At 50.0% G+C, this 16,120-nt stretch overlaps 2 protein-coding genes across 3 annotated transcripts; both read left to right on the top strand.

Moving 5' to 3' along the window:
• Positions 1 to 301: 301 nt before the first annotated feature.
• On the top strand, positions 302 to 2,397 carry LOC104035330 (3-mercaptopyruvate sulfurtransferase). Of its 2 annotated transcripts, XM_009488587.2 has the most exons (3): positions 302 to 926; positions 1,119 to 1,124; positions 1,538 to 2,397. In XM_009488587.2, exons 1-3 carry the CDS (start codon positions 332 to 334, stop codon positions 1,834 to 1,836), a joined length of 900 nt encoding a protein of 299 aa, XP_009486862.1. In that variant the 5' UTR covers positions 302 to 331; the 3' UTR covers positions 1,837 to 2,397. The 2 variants fall into 2 exon arrangements, with proteins under 2 accessions (XP_009486862.1, XP_009486863.1); XM_009488588.2 differs by lacking the exon at positions 1,119 to 1,124.
• Positions 2,398 to 8,987: 6,590 nt separating this feature from the next.
• Positions 8,988 to 14,628, top strand: KCTD17 (potassium channel tetramerization domain containing 17). The gene is given in 10 exon segments (XM_009488589.2): positions 8,988 to 9,194; positions 9,814 to 9,922; positions 11,691 to 11,782; positions 12,736 to 12,831; positions 13,207 to 13,332; positions 14,047 to 14,125; positions 14,370 to 14,398; positions 14,401 to 14,502; positions 14,504 to 14,594; positions 14,597 to 14,628. Coding segments are annotated over 10 exon segments (963 nt in total).
• Positions 14,629 to 16,120: the final 1,492 nt, after the last annotated feature.

The raw sequence follows: 16,120 nt of genomic DNA, 5'->3' as shown, positions 1-16,120 counted from the left end.
CTGGCTGGTGGTCGCTGGAGGTGGAGGGGCCAGGTGGGCTACGGGGAGCTGGGCTCAGGGCAGGACTGTGCCATGGCTGGCCTGCTCGGGGCAGGGTTTGGGCGGAGCTCTGTGAAACTTTATTTTCAAGGCTGGAGCATTTCAAACCACTCACTCACTGTAGGCTTAGCCAGCACCTCAGTGCAGACGCAGGTCTTTGGTCCCAAAACGCGTCTTTATCCAGCCACTTGTTGTAAGGCTGGGCTCTGATTTGCAGCTTTCTTCCTTCTGCAGTCAGGTGGATTCAGGCAGACTCCAGGAATCAGGTAATCTTGGCCAGGCCTCTGGAGCAATGTCGCAACAACTCCTCTACCGTGCGCTGGTGTCTGCCAAATGGCTTTCAGAAGCCATCAAGTCCCAGCAAGTTGGTCTGGCCTTGAGAATTGTGGATGCATCCTGGTATTTGCCGAAGATGAAGCGTGACCCGAAGCGGGAATTTGAGGAGCGCCACATCCCTGGTGCAGTTTTCTTCGACATTGACCAGTGCAGCGACCGTACTTCACCTTACGATCACATGCTGCCCAAGGCTGATGATTTTGCTGAGTACGTGGGGAAGCTGGGTGTGGGGAATGATTCTCATGTTGTGGTGTATGATGGCAGCGACCAAGGTCTCTTCTCAGCACCGCGGGTGTGGTGGATGTTCCGGGCCTTTGGACATGAAGCTGTCTCCCTTCTGGATGGTGGCCTGAAGAACTGGCAGCGAGAGGGGAATGCGCTGAGCTCTGGGAAAAGCCAAGTAGCTCCCTCCGAGTTCCACGCCTCCTTGGACAAGTCCCTGGTGAAAACATACGAGGACGTCTTAGATAACTTGGATTCCCACCGCTTCCAAGTAGTGGATGCGCGCGCTGCAGGACGGTTCCGGGGAGTAGAACCAGAGCCCCGAGATGGTAATGTGCCTCCTGAGACACTGACGTAACAAAAAGGGGCTTCATTTAAGGTGCCCATCAGTTTGACTCCTGTAGAGGTAATGAAGGGAAATATGGTTGTCCTTTATGGAACGGGACTTGAGGCAGTGTATCCACCTGTCCTCTCCTTTTGACTAGCAAGTGCTGCTCTTTGAAAATTCAGGAGTGGGGAAGCCATGGGTTTTTTTTTCTCGTGAGGGGCTGGGGTGAGGCATGTAGCTTTCATACACCTCAAAGATATTCACTGGTCTTTTCATGTAGTGGTGCTACTCTTCCCCTCAGAAGGGCCTGTGGAGGTGCTTCAGTCAGTGCCTCATCAGAGTGGGTTGCTGTCATGCGGGGAAGATGTGGAGGGAACTAGGAGGAAGAAGAGAACTTGACAGCATTGTGTCCATGTGGTAACCTGAAGGTTAGAGCCATCCTTTCTGAGTAATCAGTAATCTAGTAAAGCAAAGTTTAACAAAAATAAATGTATTTGTTTTAACAAAATACACTAAATAAATATTCCTCCCAGTGAAACAGAGAACAGGTTTTATAATGGATTTGTCGCAGACAGTAGAGGTTAATTCCTACCTGTATTGCTTTTCCTCCAGGAATTGAGCCTGGTCACGTCCCTGGGTCGATGAACATCCCCTTCACCGATTTCCTCACAGAGTCTGGCTTAGAGAAGACCCCTGAGCAGATCCGCAGTCTGTTCCAGGAGAAGAAGGTGGACCTCTTAAAGCCGGTGGTAGCCACGTGTGGCTCTGGGGTCACTGCCTGCCACGTGGCTCTGGGAGCATACCTCTGTGGCAAGCCAGATGTTGCTGTATACGATGGGGCCTGGGTGGAATGGTACATGCGGGCACAGCCTGAAAATATTATTTCTGAGGGAAAGGGGAAGACAGTGTAACAAGCTGCTTTGTCTCCCAGCTGTGCAGAGAATTTGCCTTGAAACAGGATTTGGAAAAGATGGGTTTAGCATTGCTGGTTAAGTGTCTTGAGGTGAAGGTGTTGGGTAACAAGTACGGGCACATGGTGCTTTGGCACTTTCTCCTTACCTGACTGCTGCTGCTTAGGAGCATAAAGATGGCCTGGACAGCCAGCTCTAGGAGACCCTGCTTGAGCAGGTGGGGTGAACCAGATGTCCTCCCAAGGTCACTTCTAACCTCAGCCATTCTGTGATTCTGTGACCCTTTTACCATATCAGATGGAAGGGAGAGAGTGCTGGTGGCAGCATGGGGAAGTAATTGAGTCAAGCGAAGCTCATGACTTAGGACATTCTGCTATGTTCACTCACAGGATGGTCATAGTTGTATAACTGTGCCTCATGATACTGCTCTCTGTCTCTGTCCTAGAAGCCATCTGTGCATTGTATGGCCATTTTGAGTGAAAAACTTTGGGGAAAGGCATAGCTATTAAAGGAACAAATACGGCTTCCAGGTTGGCACTTAGGTTAGAGACTTGGTTTGGATTTCTTCTTGCACTTGGACTCTAACTGCAATGTGTACTTAGCCAGTTTTGTACCCTCATGGTCCAAGATCCCCCTTGGGGGAAAAAGAAAAGATTCTGGGATTAAAAAAAGGGTAAATAAACATGTGTTTCAAGGTCTTTCTGCTGAATGGAACTTATGTGAGTGTTGCTTGGGTGATCCCTTTTCAGGAACTCTATTTTGATAGGATCACTTTGTCTTGATGATTCAGATGAGATGTTTCCTTCTCCCTATGAGTAGAACTATGTCTCTTGCCCTCAACAAGCTCTTTCGCCCAGGAAAGACAATGGCATGCCTCTCTCTTGGGACTTTTCAGCATCTTCCTCCTTTCAGTCCTTGTCCATTTGCTTTTTGACCTAAAACTCCACATTAGGAGTTGAAATCCCCCTGGGTATCCCTGACAATGTTCAAGAATTTGTTCTCTCTGGGATTTTCTCCTCTTAAAAAAAACCAACCAACCAAACAAAAAAACCCCAAAAAACCCAAGAGAGAGAAAGCCTGCACCTATTCTGGCTCACTGGTAACTTACAAAGTTAATGAGACAGGTTCTGCTCTTGGGCTTACAGCAACAGGTACCTGTGGACATCCAAGGATGATGGGGTTGTCCTTTCTAGGGGATGCTATGGATGCTTATGTCACAGATTTGCAGGGTCCCCTCCTAGGCACTGAATATGAGGGCTGGATCCTTTCCTTTTGGAGAGTGTTTATTCTTTGCATTTCCTTTGGCCTCTGTTGGCTGAAGCCCTGGCTTCTTTGTGGGCTTGGCTTGCATGGACACAAGCTCCATTTCTTCTCACCTCCTGTGGAGCTAGAGTTTCACTGTCCAGATAATTTATTCCTCTGTCTTCACCAGCCACACATATAGCCTGACCCTTCTTTCCACCCATTTCCAGTGACTGAAAGCATTCAATTTCCCTACGTACATCCAGTCTAACAACCTGGCTTTTCAGGGACTTGGGGCTGGTGTTACAGCAAGTGCTGAGTATACAGAGTACACAGGGGTCTGAAACAAGTGACCCTTTAGTAGGCAGTGCAAGACCCAGATCTGGATAAAATAATAAACCTTTATATTTGCCAGCTTCCATTTAGTTCTTTGGGCTTGGACTTCCCAAAAGGGTTTCTTTTGCAGGTTACAGCATGCCCTGCAAATTGTTAAGACTTTCGGTTCTGGATCTAACTGATGGTTTAATTAATTTTCTTCTCCTTACTGCTAGGGAAAGGTTTTCTACCCTGATGCTTTATGAATTTCCCCACCCAGGTAATCAGTGTGTTTTTAAAGACTGGTAGCAACACCTTCCTTTATCCCAAGTTGGGTAATTTTCTAGCAACTGTTTCCTGCAGGGCAAAGGGAAGAACTAGTCATGCAGGACATCTGATTGCAGTCTGTAACTGAAGGCATTTAAAAAAAAGCCCCACCGGCTGAAGTATGGTGCGGTCATGAAAACAAAAGGATAAGCACTGGCTGGGAACAGCAAGTGGTGCTAAACTCTGTGGAGGTGCCTCCCAGTCTGAGCAAGAGGAGTGCTGCTTTTTAAGACACCTTAAGTTAAAGATAGTTGTACAGTGTTGTCTAGTTTGCAATCTTATAGCAGGATCTGGCTTGTAACGTCTTTTCAGTTCAGGATTTCTAGTTTCTCCCACCATCAGCCAAGCTAGGAGGCTTTCACGTGGTGGGTCATTAAGGTTTAACACCCTGGGTGTGCCTGGGAGGTGAGGCTGATTTTGTCAGTATGTGTCCAGGCCCCTGTTTACAGATAGACAGGAGTGCTGTGTCTGCTCTATTTCTCCAGGAAAATTTAGTTACTAGAGAAAATTGACATATTCTTTCAGACTTTGTTAATCATTTCCAGTGGATGCAGGGGGCTGGCTTTTGCTCTTGTCCTTCCAGAACATTTGGCAATGCATCTTAAGCACTGTGTTTCTTTTTTCCCACTGACCCCAGCAGTCCCTGCGGTCAGTGGGAATCTCTCTGCTTCCTCTTGAGGCTGAGCTGCTTTTCTCTGTCCTGTGTGTTGCGGAGAGGTGTCTGGTGCAGCCCAGCCATCCACCTGGAGACCGCAAACTAAGTGAAAGATTTCCCTCTCCCCTTGCTCTGCATTTTGACTGTGTGGCTCGATGACATCCAGCAAGGCCTTTCCCCCCCTCTGGTATGTGTGCCAAAGCTGGCAGTACTCAACTGCCTTTCTGGCTGGGTTTTGAACCACAAAATCTCAGCGGTTCTTCAGTTTCCCAGCTTTTGGCAAATCTTTTACCAGATGCTTAGCTTTGTCTTGATTTCCCCACAGAGGCAAAATGGAGAACTTCCTCCTCATGACAAGGTATTTTGTCTTTCTGGGGTATGCCCTCATATATCAAAAATCTGTCCAAGAGTGTCTTCTGATATTCTCCCTCCTTTTAGCTGAGATCTGTTCTCATGCTGCAGGCAAAGCACTGGGAACAGCCGTGATGTTGGAAGAGGATCACATTGACCTGTGGTTAACTTGAGACTGGAGCTTTTACAGCTCTCTATATAAATTTGAGAATCCCAGGCTGGCATGTAAACTCTTTATTGGTTTATTGGTATATTTTACTATCTGTAATACTTTTGTCCTGAACCAGTTTTGGACTCTGAAAACAGTCTGGTCAATGGTTCTCCAACAGTAATCCTGCAGTCCCTTGTTCCTCACAGGTCGTCTTCGTCCCCTGCCTTCTTCTTTCCTTCCCTACTGCTGCCTAGCCGTCAGGTTGCACTATTTCACACTTCATTTCCCAGCAAACCTTTTGTTCCCCTGCAGACTTTCCCAAATCAGCCCTTTTTCTGCCAGCACTGCTGTCCCTTCCCACTAACGACCACTGCATGAGTAATGGTAATCACCTGCAGTGGCTTTTCTTGTTCCTCCCGTCTCTCCTGGTCCCAGCGCACAACTGGGTGCTACATGACTCTTCTCTGTCCTCCTCCCAGCACTCTTCCAACAGAGATGCCAAGTGATGCACATACACACGCAGGCTTTGCACACTATTTTGAATGCAGGTACATTGCTCACAGACCACACGAAGCACAAGGAGCTGGAGAAAGATTAGCTCACCTGCATGCCATGGGACCTTTCTCTTCTGGCTCCAATATGCCTGGCTCAGCTGGCAGTCAATCTGGGCTCTGTTGGCTACAAGTGAATGTCAAGTGGGAAGACTCCTCCCGCCTCCAAGTCCAGTGTAGGGAGTTTTCTTTTCCCAGTTCACTGTTGGCGTAATGGCAAATGTCAGAGCATTACTTGTCTTCCCCTCCCCACCTCCTATGGAGAGAGGAGATGGTTTCTTCTCCGGTGCCTCGTGCCGCAGTGTGTTCATTAACTAAATGATCATGCAAGTTTAATCCCAGACACGCGTTCCCAGCCTGCCAGAGTGGTGACACTGTCTGTGCCAACACACAGTGATCCCCGCTCCCACTGACGCTTCACAATGCAACAGCTCCCTAAGAGCAGCTCCACAATGTGAGTGATGCATCAAACACCATGTACCCAGCTGACTTGTCAGGCTGCAGCGTACGTATGGAGCACTGCAGTGTGTGTAGCTTTCTGCAGGTTTGCACTGCAGGCCTGCTGGCTGCTGAACCAAGAAACTCTCGGTTTACCCCCTGCTCTGTTTTCCTCAGCTCTTGCCATCACCTGTCTACCCCGTGGCTGTCCAGCTTTTCCTTGTCCCCAATCTATCTGTGCAATTGTCCCCATGGTTAACTGGGTACTCGGCAGGGCTGTATGGTGTTACACAATCATGCTGCCCTGTGTGAGCTCTTGCTCGCTGATGTCTCTCTGTGTACATGTGCTTTATATATAGTTATCATCAAAGCAGGAGGAGCAGCCATTGGATTAGTTAAATTTATTTATCCTCTGTTTACTGCTTAATGGACCTTAACCCAGGCATGCTAGTTGCATCTCAGAACTGTGTCTGGTGATGGTGTGCAGATCAGGCCTGTATTTAGCCCACACCACCGACTCATCATAGCATTTCAGTTGGTAACTCACCCCAGACTGACTTCTTCCTGGAGAGTATTTTCATGTGCTATGGGGAACGCCCTGGCCTGGGGTGGTTCCAATAAATTTTGTGCTGTATGTTGCAGCAAAGAAGGCTCTGGGGATGGGAGTGGTGTACCTTGACCTCTTTCCTTACTCATAGTATACGTTTTTAGATTTACCAACTAACCTTTCATCACCATGGCCCTGGGTGAGCAAGACTTGAAGTGCTGGCCACAGATGGAGGTTGGTGTTGATGGAAGAAGGTGTGCTCTGAATATAAACCATCCCTGACCCGTGAGCAGCATTGGCATGGGAGACGTTGGAGAAGAAGGTGTCAAAAACAAGAGATTGGACCTAAAGAGGAGCAAGAGGCTGAGGGGCTGTGAGAGGACAAAAGGGAGACAGGGTGAACCATTGATATAAGAAGGAAGAAAACTAAGGCAGGGCATATTTCTTGAAGGGGGAGATAAGGGGCTATAGACTGCCACCCAGCTACTGCATTCATATCAGAGAGCCACAGTCCTCACCCTAATTCTCCTCTGAAGCTGCAGCCAGCACAGACAGGGTCCTGCATCCCTTGTACACCAGAGTGCAGGGCAGAGCTCTCAGATTTGCCATGGTTTGACTCAGAGCCAGAAGTAGGAGGGCAACAGTCCCACAGCTGTGTTGCACTGTGTGATGCTTCAGCTCAGGTCATTGTTAGTCTGAGCATATTAGATGCCCACCACTGCTCAGTGGAGACCAGTCCAAGGGCTGAGCACTAATTTGGGCCAAAGTCTGCTCCATACAGGTAGGGAAAAACAATTTTTCATCCTCTCCCTATTATTGGTCACTCTAGTGCTAGCCAGCTCCTGATATAAATTAAAGGAGATCCAGAGTTACTAGAATTTACAACCTGCAGCAGCTGAATTGTTCCTGTGCTTAAATTAGCTGGAGGTCAGCAAGCTTGGAACCTTTTCCGTGTTACCCTCTTCCCCTCCTCCCCTTTCCACTCCTCCACAGAAGGAGCAAAGTACACACCTATACCATCTTTGTGAAGGAAGTCCTGGGTGATCTGGGGGAAGGGTGATGCTGCCTTCACGTCCTGTAACAATAAAAGGGAGTGATTTGTAAGTAAAAGAAGAGGGAAGGATGAAAAGGAATATGAGTAAAGCATAATCTTTCTCTTTATCCGCCCTCTTACCCCAATACACCCCCACCTCAAAAGACACAAAGGTCTAGGTGCAAGAACAATAATGTGTCTGCAAGGCACCACGCTGTCTCTGCAGTGCTGCATTGCCCTGGCAAGGAAGAGCCAGAAAGCTGCTTAGGTGAAGGAAGGCTTTGGGCCACATTCAGGTGAAACATCAGCCTTTCCATTCCTAATACGCTCGAGCTTCTGGCAAGCACGGCTGTGCTTAGGTGGGAGTGGGAAAAGCAGAGCTGCTGGAGAGGGAGCTTATTCAGGTTGCATCCATGCCAAGGAGTGCATTTGAACAGAGTCCCATGGGGCACGAGTTGCTCAGCTCCGAGCTCAGTCTGGCAGGAGTGAGTGGCAGAGGCAGGGCTAGATTCGGTAGGGCAGGATTGACACTTTGGCCTCAGCGGGTGGTATGTGCCAGGGGCAGAGGTAGAACTCTACACAGAACTAAGTTAAAATCTGAGCTCTCTGTTGCCCAGACACAAACAGGGATGGCAGGAGCACAGGGCAAGGACGCAGGGGGTCTCTGTCTGGCATGTTTTGTGCTAGTAGGACAGCACTGGGAGATAGTTTGCTGAGTCAGCGACTCTTCCGAGCTGGAAGAGAACTTATTCCTGCCCCCTGCCAGCACTTCATGCAGATCCAGAATACAGTTCCCAGAAGTGTCCCTACATATGTTAGCAAGAAGGCAACAGCCTGCACATTTTTCAGGAAGAAAAGCATGGCAACTGGTGCGGCACTGAGCTGCGAGCCTGGGGTAATGGGTCTCCTGAAGGGAAAGCTGTGGAGTACAGTGCTGACGGGCTTAATCTGCTGACTGCCAGGGAGCAGGTTGTTCTTCCTGACGCCGAGGAAGCTTGCAGGCAAGAACCAGGACTGGAAGCAGGCAGACTATCAGCCGCAGGGCTGGGGTCATGTAATACAGTGCAGCCCCCTTCATTACAGCATCCTCATTGCAGGGACAGCAGGCTGGGAAAACTACAGTTCCCAGCACCCTTTTGTGCATGTCCCTGCAAACTACAGTTCCCAGAACCTTTTAATGAGCCAGAGAGGATGTCTATGGAAATAAATGCCGATGGTTTTTGCATAACACCCTGCACCTCTGAAGTGCTGGCCAGCCCTTGGTTAGTGAAAACAGGAACAGGGGAAAAGCCAGGGAGCATCAGCGCTGTGGAGCTGTCGTTTTGCCCACCCCTAACAGCCGCAGTGATTTCTTCCAGCACAGAGCATCCTTCCTCCCCTTGGGACTGCCTTGGCGGTCACAGGGAGGACCCTGGACCCCAGGAAACACGGCTGCTGCAGAGGGAGAGGCAGATAAACTACAGATCCCGGCATTCCTCGGCAGACAGCACCTGCGGCAGCCCTCCTCTGCATGCCGCGGGGCCGGGGGGGAGGGTGTGAGGATGAGGATGGAGCACAGGGAGGAGATGCAGGGCGCCGTGGGGCTACGCTGCACCTGGGACATCCCGCCAGCCACTGGCACCCAGGCCAAGTGGGTGAGGCTCAACGTGGGGGGCACCATCTTCCTCACCACCAGGCAGACCCTGTGTCGGGAGCAGAAATCTTTCCTGTGTCGCTTGTGCCAGGGCGAGGAGCTGCAGTCGGACCGGGTAAGGCAGCTGGGTTGCCTCCCACACGGTGCCCCAGCGAGAGTGGGGAGGGCTGGAGGGATGCAGGGATGGAGCCAAACCCCGACAGCTGCAGGAGTAACTGAGTGAAAAATGCCTGCTCTCTCTCCCTCCTCTCCCAGGAAGGATTTCCCCTTGCCAGCTCCCACCTTGCTGTGTTGTAGCCTGGCACCTGTCTTCCATAGCTGGGGAAAAGAGAGGCCATCTCCCCTCCGCCCCTGCTCTCCCGCCTCTCTATCACCCCACGTCCCCTGGGTCTGCCTCCCAGCTGTGTCTGCCTGACTCAGCCGTGTCCCCTGTAAGGGGGCTTTCTGCTCTCTCACACCAGGCCTGTATGCACAGTTGCTGAAGGAGACCGAGGCCTATTTTTTTTGGCTTTCTCAGCTGGGTTGGTCCATGCTGAGCTGGGCATGCCAGTACAGGAGTTAAAATCCAAGCTGAGCTGACTTGGCTAAGGACTCTCAGGGGCCCATGGTTTCCAAGGAGTCTTAGAAATAGTGGACATTTTTGCTTAGGTTTGTATTTTCTTGTAGTCTGGAGCATATGAGGATTGGTTACAAGTTTCCCGTGGGGTTTTTCTCCTTGTGGTCTATGTTGCTAGGATGAGACTGGTGCATACCTAATAGACCGGGACCCCACTTACTTTGGACCCATCCTGAATTTCCTCCGTCATGGGAAGCTGGTCCTGGATAAAGATATGGCTGAAGAGGGTGAGTCTTGGAGCTCAGAAACTTCCCACCTAACATCACTGCTGTAGCCAGGACACAGTAGGACTTGTTGTTGACCTTGTCTCTCATTCACATTCTGGAGGTTGATTTGGGGGGATTTAAGAGGGTTATCCCTGCAGGGCCTGGAAAGCGTACCAACGTTTCCTTTACTAAAGGGGTTTGGAGTAGGTGAGGAAGGCATCCTACAGGTGTTGTGGCTGCATGACTGTTTGTTCAGCAGAGACGTCACCAAGACGGAAGTAGGCAAGATCTCTCAGCCTCAATAAACCATTTTTCACTTGTTCCTGACCCACTTTTAACCAGGCTCTGTGACTGAGTTTTCTGTTAATGACTGAGTGTTTCTAATTAGGAGTGAAAACCCAGAAGACCAAACAACCCCAAGCTCATCTCTTCTACTGACCGTAATAAAGACCATCATTAATCAGTGATATGCAATGTATGCTACTAGTGCTCTGATGGGTTGTGGACTGCAGCAGTTCCAGTGGAGCAAGCCAGACAAACCAATCCCTCATTTGAGGTTGACAGGGGGTCCAGTAGGATAACTCAGTAACATCATGGTGTTACCAGCCAGCAGTCCCCAATGCCTTGTTATTTTTGGGATGCTAGAGTCTAACAAGGAGCCAGTTCCAAAGACAGGCTGTGCTATCCAGCCCTTGCCAAGCACAGTTTCTGCATGTTTATTAGTCTTCTTGCCTCTCTTTCTTACATATATTTATCTAATGCAAGGAAAGTTTTCTTCAGAATCATCTTATGAGTTATAATTCCAAAAATATATCTAAGCAATGGTACAGAATTGTAATAAACACAATTCTGAGGTGTTTCCTACTTGACATTTCTTGTAATCCTGAGGTCAGACAGAGTTCATCCACAGGTTTTAACTGAATCTGAAGCATAAGCAGGAGTCCTGTTCATAGCTTAACATTGCGTTTTGTTCCTGCTGCAGACTCTCAGGTTGCCATAAAACTAACCCGTTAGATGATTCACCGCTGAATGAGGGACTCGGAAGAGGTCTGAGTGTGTCAGGTAGTGAAGGATCAATCTCCCCACCTGCATTGTCTGTGTACTGCCCTGGGGACATGTGAGTGTCAGCTCCTAGCCGCCTTTCCCTCACAGACCCTCTGGGAGCCCACCTCCCTTTCCCTGAAGGCCTGTTAGCAAACAGGTAGGTCTCAGGAGAGGTGATGGATGCAGACACCATAGAGAAAAAAACCAAAACACTTCTCTGTTTACCTGCTTTGAGGTGAAGCACAGGGGAGAGAGCCAAAGATCATCTGAAGTCATGTGGGGTGCAAGGTGGATGCAACTTCAACTGGCCCAGGAAGAAAGCTGGGATTTTCTGGGGTCTTTTGGTGACAAGGTCAGAACAAGTTGTGGTCCTCTGCCTTAAGAAGAGGGCCTGAACAAGGTAATAACTAGTGGTCATTGAGAGGAGCTGGAGCCTATGTTTATTCTTGTTGGCCAGTTATCTGGGAAAGGTATTAGCAGTCCTTGGTGCAAGCCTTCACTGGCAGTGCCTTTTCTGTAGTAGCAGGCAGCATAAGGAAATTGGGGTGAGCATTAGAAATGCAATGCAGAAAGCCAGGGTCCAATTCCCTGCAGTATGAGTTTCAAGCAACAGAAACCTGATAAAAAGTGAGGCTGTGATGTCACTTCTCCCTTGGGAAGCTCAGAATTGATCTTTTGTAAGCTAAAAAACAAAGATGTGCTGTTAACTTTCTGTCTTTGGGGTCCTTCTGTCTGTCTTTCTCAGGGGTCCTAGAAGAAGCTGAGTTCTATAACATTGGTCCTTTAGTCCGAATAATCAAGGATCGACTGGAGGAGAAGGACTACACAGTAACTCAGGTTTGGAGAGCAATGGCAAGGAAAGATAGAGTGGAGTGGGCAAAGGAGGGAATGTGGAAAGGGAGAGGTGAGTCTAGAGGGAGATTAGACCTGGGAGAAGCAGCAAGGAATGGAAAGAAGCAACTAATTAGAGTTTATGTGCTAATGTCTACATACCAAAATCTTGCAGGGGACAGGCTACCGCCATTTCAGTTACAATAAACAAGTTACAGGCTTGTTTTGCATCCCCAGAAGTAATGCTGCATGTAGCCTCTGAAACCAAATCAGCTCCTCTAGCTTTTGGAAGAAGGTAGCTGGTTGCTGTAGGATATGGAAGAATGTTTGTGAGGAGAGCGAAGGTGTCATGGGGAGGAGGGCCCTGGTGTGGGGAATCTTGGGAGTGTAATCACAGTGAAGAGCATGGGGATACCTGTAGAGAAACCTGGAGGGAACAGGTGAAGAGATGTCTGTGGAAGAGTTAAATGCAGACAATGAGGCACAAGGAATCAATCCTGTGGCACAATCACACCTTGTCTTGGCCAATAACCTTTTAAAATCTGTCTTCTGGGAGTGTTGGCTGATACATTGCTTTTCATCATGTCTGCCTCAGGTTGTAAGCCTCTAGCAACACAGTCACTTTGCACTCACAAAACCCCATCAGCATTTGTGGCATTTGCATAAATGATTTTGAAATGCCAAATGCAAACTCCCCATTGAAAGAGCCCAGTATCTTCTGGGGACAATGCAGGAAGCACTCAGCTCAGTCCCTCCTCTCCAGAAAAGATACTGTTGTTCTTGCTCCCCATGACAGGATAATAGAAAGTTGAGTTGTGGTTTCCACTCCCCTTTAACCCCAGGGGACATGGGGAAGAGGACAGGTCTGTCAAGGAGGGGTACTACCACTTCATTCTGCAGGAGGGTAACAGCCTTTAGCATCTGACTGTTGTCAACATGCTCTGCAATTTTGCTATCAGGTGCCTCCTAAGCATGTCTACCGTGTGCTACAGTGCCAGGAAGAGGAGCTCACTCAGATGGTTTCCACTATGTCGGATGGATGGCGCTTTGAGCAGGTATGGAGAAGGTAGAGCAGGGTGGGAAGGAGTTTTCTTTTTGGGAAAAGATCACGGATACCATACAGTCCCCAGGCAAGGCACCTTCCCTCTCTGAGAATGTTGGGTCGGTCACTGATGGTGCTGTCACACTGGCTCTCTCTTGCCCCTTCTCTAGAGGTTTAGAGGATACTGTGTGAAGTTAAGCTGGTTTGCATCCTGCCAAAACTCCTGTCCTGGTCCTCTGTGCTGCCTCATCAGCTTAGTTATGAGGCCTTTCTATTGGGGGTATGGATTGGACTCTATGCTGCATGGTGGGCTTTCTGCCCTGCTCCCCAGGCAGAGTGGATGTTTGCAGTAACATGTGCTTGTGATTCTTGCTCTTGTCTTTTCTAGCTTGTGAACATTGGCTCATCCTATAACTACAGGAATGAGGATCAGACAGAGTTCCTGTGCGTGGTCTCCAAAGAGCTGTACAACTCCCCCAATGGCCTGAGCTCTGAGCCAAGCCACAAAGCCAAGGTGAGACCAACTTTGCTATGGCCCTGCTCCCGTTGCCTGTGAACTCCTTTGCTCTTGTTTGCTCCCTCTTTCTTTCCTCTCTCCACTGTGACTGTGGGGCACCTCAGCGGTGAAATACAGGGGCTTCTCCTGGTGTTCAGCACCGTGGCATTACACCCATTGCCCAAAACAAGGAGTGCATGTGTTGAGAGTGGTGGTGTCTGGCTGTGTGTGGCAAATGGCTTTAGCAAGTGACCCTGGCATTTATGCTACTCTAACATCCCCCTCATGCCTCCTCATGACCATGCTGTGTGTGCATCACTGCCTCTATGGTGTGATTTCCCTGAAGGTTTTGCAGCCTTCTGTTTCCTTTTGCTGAGTCCCAGCCTAAGGGGCAGGAGTTCACCTGCTCCCCTTCTGAGGGAAGGACAGAAACCTGTAGCAGTGCATGACATCCTGGGATACAGGAAGGAGCTCTAGCGACTGATGGCAGTTGTGGGGCAGTGGGATCACAGCACTTGTAAGTGGGTTAGATAGCCCTGACGTGATGTGCCAGAGGAAGACAAGTCTCTTTGCTCCCTAACCCAGAACTGTCTTGGCCATGGGGAAAGGTCCCTTTTTATTCCAGTGTCGTGACCATTGCTTTATTCCCTTGTGTGTCAGAAAGAACTGCCATGGCTCATCTTGCAAGTATCTCCACTCTTTCTTCCCTTTGTCCTGCATGCTGGGCCACAGAGCACAGAGGAGGACCTGGAGGAGGAAGAGCAGGAGGTGGAGGAGGAGGCAGAGGCAGAAGCAGAAGCAGAGGAGAAAGGTGCAGCAAATCCTTGAGGAAAATGATAAAAATAACCCCCCAAGCATAGACCGGTCCACCTTTCTGGTGAGAGCTCACAGCTAGCAGCAGGGAAGGACTAGGGCAGGTGTGGGGTGTGGGGGCAGTCCTCTCCAGGAGCAGGAGTCTCTCTGGAGATAAAGCTGACAGGGGAGAGCTGTTACCATGGCTGCTGCTTTGTATTTTAAACTGTTTGGTTTATTTATGGTTATATTTTTATTTGCAGACTGTCCATCTATTCAGGATTGCACTAAACTCTTTCTCCCTCCGGACCCTCCCTCCTGCTCCCCTCCGTGTCCATCCCAGCACTGTCACCTACCTCCCACCCTGGCACGCTCCCCAGCCTCCAGCATCCTTCCTCTCTGCTCTCTTAGCCCCCCAGGGCTCAGAGTGGTCCCTGCCCAGGGCCCTGTCTCTCTCTGCTCCTCACTTTTCCTCCTCTGCAGGTACGTTACTGTCTGCACTCTCAGCTCCTGCCAGCCTGAGCTCTGCATGAGTGACTCACTTCCCTCTTGTGGGTATGGCCCTGATTTGTAGAGGCTGGGGAGGGGAAGGAGGGAGGGGAGGTTGACTCATCCCTAAGGTGGCTTTTTCGATTCTCGTCCTATGTGTGCCTTTACCTCCCAAGCAGACCTTATGGCTCCGGGCCAGAGGCTCTGGCCGCAGAAAGGAGAGCGCAGCTGAGAGAAATGAAGAGGGGTGGAAATGAATGCAAAGCAGGCAGGGGTGGCACGGGGAAGGGGGGAAGTCTGCCACGTGTCTGCCTGACACGCATGCCAGATCGCTTCTCCAGACTGCTGTCCGCAGCTCCTTTGCCTGCCAGCCCGAGAGCAGTTTGCAGAAGGCAGCCTGTGATTTTCCCCTCCCCACTCTTGCTTCCCTGGGCTTTTCCTCCACCGCCTCTGCCAGAGTGAGAGTGCAGTGGCAGAGGGTGGTGAAGGCAGAGTGGAAGCAGCCGGTCCCTGCTCCAGCTGTTCTCGCAGCTGTGTGCAAAATGAGCCTCTGTGCTCTGCCTACTGCTCGGGGAGGTTGCCTGGCCAGGGTGCATGGGGCTGAGAAGAGAAAACTTTAGAAGGAGGATTCCTCTCTCATACTGGAAAACTGACTCTTGTTAAACCAGAGGTGCTCAATGCCACTCTCTTTCCTGGTGGAGGGCACTTGTTAGCTGGCTGACATTTCTGTCTCGCTCTGTTTGAAAGCCTCCTTGTCCACGGCTGTGGGACCTGAGTATTATTCTCTTAAAAGTCAGTGTATGTTAATCATGTGGACTTTTCCTTCCTTTTTCTCTGTTCTCCACCCTCACTCCTCATCTCTTTTCTTTTTCTTCTGTTCTCATTTCCTCTGTCATTTCCCTTTTCCCATTTCTCACTCTTCCCTCCATGCACAATTGCTTTTTTTCCCTGCCATTGATTTTGTTTCTCTCTTTCTCTCTCCTTCTCTAGCTGTTACAAGCCAGAGGTCTGAGGATGTGATCACAACACTCCACTCCAGCCTTTTAATTTCTGGTTTATATCTTTATTTTTGTACTGCAGTGTACAGCAGCCCCTTGCCCCACAGTGACACCCCCCCAGCCCCCTTCACTCATCACATGCAGCTGTTCTTTTTTACAAACTCACCTCGGAGGCCTGAGCCTGAGCCCTGGAGGAGGGCAGATGCTCCAAGAAGCCCCTGGGCTGCTGTAGGGGCTGGAGCCCACGGCCCCCTGCCATGCCTAGTGGGTTGGCTTTCCTTAATGTCACAGTGGCCCCTGCTGGGGACATCAGCGATCAGCCACTGCAGCCTGCGGTCGCTTTGTGAACACTCTGGATGCGACTGGGGCCCCGAGGTGGTGGCAGCTGCTGTAGGATCGGTCCTTGCCCTTTCGCTGTTGCAGGCAGCTGGTCTGGGCTTGTGGCCAGAGGGCAAATGCAGAGCCACTGCCCTTTTCTGGGCCACCTGCACTGCTCGCAGGGTGTCCCTGTGCTGGGTGTCATGCTC

The sequence above is a fragment of the Pelecanus crispus genome, chromosome 1 (assembly GCF_030463565.1).
Source record: "Pelecanus crispus isolate bPelCri1 chromosome 1, bPelCri1.pri, whole genome shotgun sequence".
Taxonomy (NCBI): Eukaryota; Metazoa; Chordata; class Aves; order Pelecaniformes; family Pelecanidae; genus Pelecanus; species Pelecanus crispus.
Note: the sequence above shows the minus strand (reverse complement) of the source record. Positions and strands in the feature narration are given on the sequence as shown.